We start from the raw sequence: 10197 nt of genomic DNA, 5'->3' as shown, positions 1-10197 counted from the left end.
TTTGTGTATTTATGACATATTGATATATTTCTCAAACTTGTTTAATATTTGCCCTTTTAGCCGTCCATATACCAAGACGGTACGGTAACCTTTAGGGGAACCTCACCCTGACAAAAAGTTTACTGCTAAAATAGCGCGCACACACACACAAAAGATAATTGCCAAAGTTTTGAGATAAATAAATCCATCAAAGATTTAAAAATTAAAAAAATTATAGTATTTTTTTTTTTTTGGGGGGGGGGGTTATGACATCATATGCGGGCAGCATTACATAGCGAATGGTAAAAAAACAATTTCATCAGAAAATTGAAATTGGGTTTTACAGTACCTGTATATATAGGTAAATTATTTCATACCCAGTCATGAAAAACAAAACAAAAATAAGTCATCAGGAACTATAAAAATAAATGAAACTCATGCATTTTATATTACATAAATTACGGGGAATCTAGTCGTTTATGGCGTCACAAATCCAAAACTTAGTTCTAATATCTTTTTAATCTCTAACGGATTTTCCTCAAACCTTCACCAGTATTTTTTATTATCATTTCTGCTATTTATACAACAAACCTTTCTTCAGGGTGAACTTCCCCTTTAACCATCGCAGCGTGTACTACAGCTAGCCAAATGCAATACTGGATGTACGAACCGCATTAGTGGGCATAATGGAAGTTTTTTTTGGGGGGGGGGATGCGGTAGTGAAAAGCAAAAAAAAGTTTTCATCTATATTTAAGGTCAATTCGACTCTTTTAAAAAAAAAATCCTACAGGGGCTAGCGCACCTTCGCACCCCTTGGATCCGCATCCCCCCCCCCCTCCCCGAACGAATTTGAAAGTTGGGCATGGCCCTCGGGAAGCGGGGCCTATACTATACCCAATATTTTTTTCTGTGGGTGCTTCGTATGTTTTACATCATAGACTACATCCCCTGGATTTTATAAATATAGAAATTTGACCAAAAATCAGAAGCGAAAAACATATTTTTGTATTTGTTAATTTTGTCAAAACCAGTACCCCCTCTTAAAATAAAAATCGTGCCCAGACCCTTGGAGTTGGGGGCGCAATGGGCTGAATATGCATAAAATCACAATATGATTTCACGCTCATGTAAACAACCTAAACGCTCTCCAATATCCTATTCTCTCTCTCTTTATTTCTACTCCAGACCCCCTTTTTTTATTTGAAAGTCTTCGTGGCGGTGATATAATGCTTCGCCTGCTGCTCGCACCGCGTCATCATGTCTGTTGGAAGTTGGAACCTAATTCTGGTGTATGTGATAATCTTGCCAGGAGCGGCGATCATGGGGGGGGGGTGCAGCGGGGCACAGTGCCCCCACCTTTTGAAGCACTGTAAAGTGTCCATTACCAAAAAAAAACCTGTCAGAAACGTGTTAAGTGCTCCTTTTTTTTCTTTATCTTAGAAGGATCTGTTTTAGGTGTTAACGTGTGCCCTGGCCTTCTTAAAAGTGCCTATTCCCGTATCATATAAGTTTCTTTGTTTTTAAACACTAGTCTTTTCATGCCCGATTATACAACACCCTTAATTAGTTTCCTCCTGCAAGAGCATCTTTTAATTAAAATTTAAAAATCCCTTTTGCAATGTTTTCTTGCCCCATTTAACTCGTATTTTTTTCATAGACCTCTCATTCTGCAGTATGCCCCCCGTAGTTACGTCACTGTACTATAATATTGTTAGAAATCTCCGCCTTCAAAAAGGTTTCACTCAACTAACATGATCACGAAACACACGGTTACTCCAGGCAAAAACGTATTCTGACGAAGGACATAATGTTATTTAGCAGTTTAGATATGCCCTTTTCAAAAGAGGAAGTGAACTTCCCCCTGTGCCCTCCTCTTTCAAATTCACTCCTCCGTCCTGAATCTTGGATACAATTTTGTCATGTTCTTTTGCCCTTTTAATGATGATCAGTCTGTGTATAAAGGGGAACTCTACTCCAAGATGAAAATAATATCGATTTGAACAGGTGAATTAAACGTTAGGCAAGCAAAACACTGATCAAAATCGGAAAAGAGATAACGAAGATATTACGATGTTTTAAAGATTTGCATTATTTTGATGGAACAGTTCTATGCGCGTTTTCGTGAATATGCAAGCTGATAATTTCATATCCATTATTCTTTGTAGTAGTAAATCTAGTCTCCCTTCTCCAGACTCTGCATTATATTCTATGCGAATTGCGAAAAAAGAGGTCTGCACATGCAGAATACATATGACTGGGGTGCAACCGCCCCTGTGATTTTCAAGTAATAAACAATGGATACACTCTTAAAACAAATCAGTCAAATTGACTAGACCAGTAGTCAGCTGGGTGCAACTGATATGACAATCACTGATTATCACATTTCTGACATATGGGGCTATTCTAGTCAGAAATAACTCTGTTCTAGTAAAATGTGACTAGAAAATATTCAAATATGACTAGCTGTAGAATAACAGTAGCACCCAGCTGACCCTATTAAATCGTCATTTTTACTGATTTGTTTTTAGAGTGTAGAGTTGAACCCCAGAATGACAAAAATGTACTCGGAGTAGGAGGTAAAAACATGCATACTGCCCTCTCTAGTATGACCCTGCAATGCACCTCGTTAATAATTCGAGTTTACACACACACTGCCCAAATACCTTTCTCCCTACATGTTCCTGCCCCTGTCACCCTCACTACCTTTCTTTCAATCTCTCTCTCATCTTCATCTCTCACACTCTCCCTCACTCTTCCTCACTCTCTCTTCTTCTCTCCCCTGCTCCGCCCAGGGCACTGGAAGCGATTTTTGACTGGGGTGCTGATCAGTGGCGTACCTAGGATTTTTTCACAGGGGGGGGGGCAAAACCGTCCGCCAAAGCAAGCAAAAAAAAAAGGTCTTCAAGCTCGTCAAGGGGGGGGGGGCAATAAAGGTCTTCAAGCTCGTCAGGGAGGGGGGGGGGGCAAAAGGTCTTTCAAGCTCGTCAGGGGGGGGGGGCAGGGATACGTCCTTTGCATTGGTTGTGGCTCGTCAGGGGGGGGGGGCAGACTGCCCCCCTGCCCACCCCCCGTAGGTACGCTGGTTGTGCTGATGTACGTCAGTTTGACAATAATAATAAAAAGGTTTCACTCTAAATTGAAGGTTATTTTCGTAACGAGAAATTTGACAAGCAAAAAAAAAAGGTTCATTCCAATTTAAAGGTCATTTTCCTCGGTTACATTTCTCCATTTAGACATACCGTCCAGAATTCATGGGGATGCTGCCTATATGGAAAATAATACATGCAGCACCCCAAGGATTTGTTTTGGTGCATCAGCACCCCCAGCACCCCCGCTTCCCAGGGCCATGGCTACGTCTTATTCACCCTTCTTGGTGTATTAATGCTATAGGGGTGGGAGTGTGCGCCCTTATTTTGAAACCAAAAATGCAGAGAAAAAAAAGAATAAGAAAGAAGAGTATTAAACAATAAATGCGTGGATCATATAACTCTATGCACCGTAAAAAGGTTATGTATAAGCGTGTCACTTTAACAACAAATTGTTTAAACATTTAAACAGATGTTCACGTTTTTAAACAACTGTTGTTTAGACTTTAAAACAATTTATTGTGCAAACTTTTAAAATAATAAACTTTTAAAACTTAAAAAAAATTAAACAATAGTTATTACAGTGAAGGACCGAAACAATGAACATAAAAGGTTGTAGTATCCCCAATGTCATGGTTGTATTTTTTTTGTTTTTTGTTTTAATCACGTCACTTCAAGTTAAACTTTACCCCTCCCCCTGCCACACAATTAGCAGCCATTTTACACCGATGTTAAATTTGAGTGTTAAATCAACACGATGGTTGTAATCAAACACATTCAATGTACTTCATGATTAAACTCTGTGGTGTTATGTTTAAACTCTAGGATGCACTATCAACACCTCATGTTGTGGTTCTCTAGGGACACCAACTGCCGTCAGATATGATTTTTTTTTTAATATTCTAACAAAGAATACATAAAAGGAAATAGATGAACGAAATAGATGACAAATGAAGGTCATGTCAAGACAAACTTTATTCAGTACAATTGTAATTCAATTAAAATATTAGTACGACGGACAGTTAGACAGTGAGATGACAATCATTAATGATATCAAACAGTAATACGGTCAAGAATAGAACAAAATAAATATAAAAATTGATATAATTGTGCCCATCTACATGTACTGTTTACAACAAGTGTGAAATATCTTTACAATAAAGTCTCTTTATATTATGTACATCTTACCCGATTTAACTATCCTTCCGAAATTACTCAAATCACATCTCCATTTACCAAAAAAAAGTTGAAGAGAAAAATAGCAAAGAAAAAAAATAATGCAAATCAATGGCGTAGGCTGGTTTGAGTAATATGGAGAGGTGCACATCCTGGGGAAATGGAATTGAAGTGATCTGGAGGAGGTGCACATCCTGGGGAAATGGAACTAAAGTTGTATGGAGGAGGTGCACATCTTGGGGAGGTGGAACTAAAGTTTGGAAAATCAGCTGAAGAAAACAGAAAAAGTGTACAAATTTCGTTTTGCTTGTCAGTGTCGGAACTCCTCCGTCTCCTCTGCCTAACACGTGGGAGGGTGCGCGTACACCTCTACACCCATTGCACACTAGCCCACGCCCTTGCAAATACATTATTATATCAAGATACAATGAGATGTCTGTGTAATGGCAGTGAAAGTATAGACTACAGTATTTCCTGTAACAAAAGCGCAGAGGTAAAAATAAAAATCTGTCATGAACGTGTATATCGTATGTAGTGCGATATGAAGAGTTTCGTTCCAAAAAGAGGTAAATCCACTTTGGGTGTTTTTCTCTAAATCATGGTTTCTTAATTCACCACTTTTCCATAGTCATGCACTGCTGTTTTATTTTGATATATAATTATGATAGCACTTTCATCCTCAATTAATCAAATCATGATTATAAAAAAATGTAGCATTTATTTGTCTTCTTTACCCGGGGTAGCCTGTACAGTGGGTTGGACACTGTTGTCAATCATTCACTTTCAATTTTAAAGAATTTTTGAAATTTTTATTTTTTTATGGATTAAGCTCCTTTTGGAACAAAACTTAGTAAAACCAACCGCGTCAATTTTTGCCAATTCAAACATGTTTATATTGGAAATTAAACACGAAACACATAAATATGGCTAGCAGAGTATATTTTACATCTTTTCTGATGTTTATCCATTAAAAACTACAAAAAGAAAAAAAAATATTTTGTCATCTTTTCCAAGGACACTGACATTTCGATGTTAATTCCAAAAGGAGCTAAATCCCAAAATATTAAAAAAGTTGCAAACCTACGTTATTTTCAGTAAAATTTGCACTGATGGTGTAAACTTTGTATCCACAACATGTACCTAAAATATTGAATGCATAATTTTATTTAAAATAGGAAAAATAACAAATTTTAAATTACCGTATTGTGGATTTAGCTCCTTTTGGAACAAAACTGTTTTGGATTTAGCTCCTTTTGGAACAAAATTCAAATTTGCAATCAATTTTTGCCAACTTTTCCAATTTCTTTTTCAAATATATTGGATGGCTCAGTATATAGCAAAGATATTCGAAGAGTTAGCAGTTCGTGCTCGCCTTTGTTTAATATTAAGATACGTATGCTCTTCATGAATCCCTATAAACCAGTCCTTAAAATGTCAATTGTCTGGTCCGAATATAACTTTTTTTAAGCTCGCTCTTTCGCGCTCAAATTATTTGATTCGTAAAACACTAAAGCTCACTGCAAACAGTTTCTCATTTTCCATGTTTTCAGTTCTGAATATCAAAACTTTCGAGATCGCGCTTCTTGCTTGCAATATATGATTTGTTAGATACTTCTCTTGATTATGATGCTTAGAATTTTCCTCTTTTTTAGGTCTCAATCTGAAGAAAAAAAATCAGCTCGCGCTTCGCCCTTGCATCATTTTGATGAGTGAAATATATATATGTAATAATAATAATAATAACAATAATATGTCCATTTATATAGCGCAGTTACTATTTGCGTATACCCAACTGCGCTTTGATACTCGTTATCATTACCCCGGCTTGTAGATGAGCCGCCATATTAATAGGCGCAAAAGCATTCAAGGAATAAATCCTACCGGGTACCCATTCACCTCACCTGGGTCGAGTGTGTGTGTGTATTTGAGTTTTGTCATACGTGTATCAATCAGATATGATTATTTACGTCTGGGACCGACCTTTAACGTCACCATCCGAAAGACGTGACCAGGGCTGGGACCGACCTTTAACGTCACCATCCGAAAGACGTGACCAGGGCTCGAACCTCCAACCTCTGCATCAATTTGTAACTTCCCCACAGCTTGGATTACAGGCGCACGCCACAACGCCCAGGTCGAGTGCAGGTCAGAGTACATGGCTATTGAGGGCGCGTCAATTCGTTCGTTCATTCGTGCCCCTCCATGCCATAACCCACGGTATGCCATTGACGAATAAATAGCATCCTGAACACGACTATTCTCTCGGATTTTCTTCTTTTTTTAAAATTAAGTTTAAGAAATATCGTTGGCGGATTCAGGGGCGAGGCGCGGTTGAGGCCCCGTATTGGCGCCGCAAAAAAAAAAAGACGGGGGGGAGGAGAAGGCAGAAAGGAAAAAAGGGAACAAGAGTAGGAAGATAAGCGAATGAAATAGTGAGGGCAATAAAAAGAAGAATGTTCGGTAATTACTTACAATTAAAAATTTCGCTCGCACTTCGCGCTCGCATTGCCTTGAATGAAATGATTTTCTTCTCAAGAGGATAAGAACGGACTTTAAATATTATGTTTTCGAGTCAATATGCACAAAATATTCTGCCCGCTATTCGAGTTATCATTATCTAGGTTCAGCGATATACGCATTCTATTCATACAAAAATGTGAGGAAAATCAACAATATTCGGCCCGCGCTTGCATTATTTGATAAGCGAGAAAGTATCCTCTCCATATGAATTGCACTGACATCATTTTATATAGTGACATCTTTTATGCTCTTCGTCATTTTCAGCCTAGACCTACATGTTAAACAGTTGTCAACATGTTCACTTTCGGGTCAATATACAAAAAAACATCAACCCCGGCTTCATGCTCGCAGTAATTATTCATTGAGATACACAGCTTGTTCAGTATTTAAGAAACATACTTAAACTGTCCGGTTTTCAGACCGGAATATCAAAATGTTCAGCTCGTGTTTCGCGCTCGTATCATCTATTCAGAAAGATATCCATCCTATTAATTATTACAAAAGTGAAAAGTGTGTGCCGCTTCTAGGACAAGATCTAAAAAAAAAAAAATCAGCCCGCGCTTCGCTATTTCAATAATTGCTTATTGAGCTTGAGGAAAGGCATACATAATAATTCCCAGAAAATAATTCTTGATAGATGGTGAATAAATATCACTCAAAGCTGCTGATAAAACACGCAAGATTTCTTTGGAATTTCGAAATAACTAAGATACAAAATAATGTACCATAAAAGTAAACTTTCATTTATGAATAAATCACACCGACGTTTCGCATAGATGAATATTCAAAAATATATATATCCTTGTGAACGATGATTTTAAAAATGTTTCTTAACTCTAGGGTGAATCAATGTTCATAATGAGTTCGTTTGCAGCGTCTGAAATGTCTTCCTGATGAGAATAGGTCTGATGTTGACCCTTGAATTGTTAGGTTCTACTGAGTTCAGAGATTGCTGCGGCGAGTATAGCCGAGTCCCTCGTGTGAACGCACTCGAACACTTACGCCTTGTCTTTCGAGACTGGAACGAGTAGAGGAGCATCTCCCGGTAGCTTCTCCCGCTGAACGCGTAGAGGAACGGGTTTAGAGCCGAGTTGGAATATGCCAGGCAGAGAGAGAAAAAGGTAAAGTGCATGAGGTGGACGCTCTGCATGGCCTCGCCATCGATCTGGAACGACGTCGCGAGGTTGATGGCGTGGATGGGGCCCCAACAGACGCCGAAAAGGATGACGACCAGGAGCGTCATCCTCGTCACTTTCCACCGCTTCTTCCGCTGCGCTTCCGACGCCATGCTCGCCAGGTAGAAGCTGCTCCAGACTGTTCGCAGGATGCGGAGGTAACAGTACGACATCACCACGAAGGGAAGGATATAGAGGATCAACTTGGCGTAGACTTGGTAGGCACGGAAAGCGTAGAGCCACTTCTGTTGGTTACCTTGGCTGCCGGTACTGAAGCCACGAGCACCGCAGAACTTGTCACCCTGGACGGGGCCGCTGTGAACCTCCATCAGTAGCATGGCGGGTATGTGGAGAATAAAGGACGCTGGAGGGAAAACAGACAGAAGGGGAAATGTAAAAATATTACGCAGGCTTTATAGTGCCATCGACTTGTCGACATGCCAAGTTGACATATGAAAAGTGTACGTCAACATGGCGAGATAAGTTATCTAACAACACATTACGATACTTTAATCAGATAAATGGAACCTTTTCTGCAACAAACCCAGGGTGTTACAAACATTGGCGGCGGAAGCCCCAAATTTTAGGAGGGGACAACCCAAAAAATTTTGACAAGTAAAAAAAAAAAAAAAAAAAGGTCATCAACTACAAATTTAGGGGGGGGACCGTCCCCCCCTCCTCAAATTTAGGGGGGGACACGTCCCCCCTGTCCCCCCCCCGCTTCCGCCGCCTATGGTTACAAACCCTTTATCATGTTTATAGAGATATTCCTTCCAAGCCTTCGCGTTTTTAAATGTTTTTTTAAATCAGCTTCTTTAATTATTACATGCACGTCTTATCTTTTCCATTAATGAGTCGATCATCCTTGCCCTTGTACTGCACAAGTTCCCTTACTACCATCGGCACGTCTGCCGCTTCAGGGTACCAGATACGGCACGGCAGGGGCGGGGCACCCTGACTGATTTTTATCTGCCAAGTCACCAAAACATATACAGCAGCATTAAAATCAGAAAGCATGGACAGGACAAATAATCTTGGATAAGGATAAGAAATCTTGGGTGGGGTCCTCAAAATCTTTCAAGAAAATCTGGAGGTGGCAGAAGAAAACAGGACGGTATCAAAATAATAGAGGGAATTAAAAAATACACCGAAAAGATTGTTGAAGCTTGCACAAATTGACGCCACGGCGTCAATTGCTTGTAAATATAAATAACCCTAGCACACCGTAAAGACCGTGGTCAAATCCTTGGTCATATCAGCAACGCAGAAAATGGTAACAATCTGTACAGGTCTACGAGACGACAGCCTACCTGTGCAGCAAGGTTAGTAGAGAATTTTCGAAACTGCCACGGGGTCTGCTTGAAGAATACAGAAATGTATTTTCAAACATCCTTCATGACAAAGAGTCTTTGTTGAAAATTGATGAACCAAAACCACAGTTCCGTATTTGATACTGCACAAACGGTATATTTGCAATATTTAGGACGACACAGCTGTTCCGGTTCACGAATTTTCGACAATAACCTCCCAGTTGTTCTTTGTCCTTTGACGGGCATTTCAATTTATTTTCGTTATTATTCAATCCGTCTCCTTTGAAGAGTGGTGCAAAAATTCCCAGTTGTTGCCGCCTGAGAAAAAACGCGCCGGCGCCAATCTGTGCGAGCTGCGACAATCTGGCGTGGCATGTTTTTAAAATATTCCGCCGGGGACATTTTGTGCATCGGCGACAATTTATGCCGCAACAGGCATACGTGTCCCCGGTACGTGTCTCTCTCATAAAATAATGCTATTCACTGGATGCCATACACACCTATCCATATAACGAAGTTGATGACATTGGCTCGGGTCACTGTCCGCGAATGGAGGGAGTGGATTGGGTGAAGGATGACACGGTAGCGGTCTGCTGTCATGGCAACCAGAGTCGCACTCGATGCTTGTACAGTCACCTGTAAAGACAGCAATAGATAAAAAAGGGAAAATAATTATTTGTATCAAGCACAAACACAATATTCATCATGATCATTGTTCTTATGAAGAGGAAAAGTCGATGATTTTAAAATTCTTGAATGCAGCGCCAACGACATTTTAATGATCATTTTCTACATAGAGGTGCTTCTCTAAGACGATTTCCGTGAGATGATGCTGCTGCTGATGTGGTGGTGGTGGTAGTAATGATGATGGTGATTTGATTTTATTGTTTACTTCTGCAATTACATCATTCGTATATAATACATTTTCCATAACATAACAAACATAGTATA

At 39.6% G+C, this 10197-nt stretch overlaps 1 protein-coding gene across 1 annotated transcript; it reads right to left on the bottom strand.

The window, feature by feature from the left end:
• Window positions 1–6313: 6313 nt before the first annotated feature.
• Window positions 6314–9880, bottom strand: LOC121414831 (G-protein coupled receptor 54-like). The gene is made up of 2 exons (XM_041607887.1): window positions 9747–9880; window positions 6314–8300 (listed from the first exon to the last, which is right to left on the bottom strand). Exons 1-2 carry the CDS (start codon window positions 9844–9846, stop codon window positions 7615–7617), a joined length of 786 nt encoding a protein of 261 aa, XP_041463821.1. The 5' UTR covers window positions 9847–9880; the 3' UTR covers window positions 6314–7614.
• Between the last annotated feature and the right edge of the window lie 317 nt (window positions 9881–10197).

Source organism: Lytechinus variegatus, chromosome 5 (genome assembly GCF_018143015.1).
Source record: "Lytechinus variegatus isolate NC3 chromosome 5, Lvar_3.0, whole genome shotgun sequence".
In the NCBI taxonomy this organism is placed as follows: domain Eukaryota; kingdom Metazoa; phylum Echinodermata; class Echinoidea; order Temnopleuroida; family Toxopneustidae; genus Lytechinus; species Lytechinus variegatus.
This window is presented reverse-complemented; position numbering and strand designations above follow the sequence as displayed.

Excerpts from the sequence above, each read along its gene's own strand:
- LOC121414831 (XM_041607887.1), bottom strand. The coding sequence starts at position 9,846 with ATGACAGCAGACCGCTACCGTGTCATCCTTCACCCAATCCACTCCCTC. Across the intron at positions 8,301-9,746 it reads CAACTTCGTTATATGGATAG|CGTCCTTTATTCTCCACATA; the intron begins GTGTGTATGGCA and ends TTTTCCCTCCAG.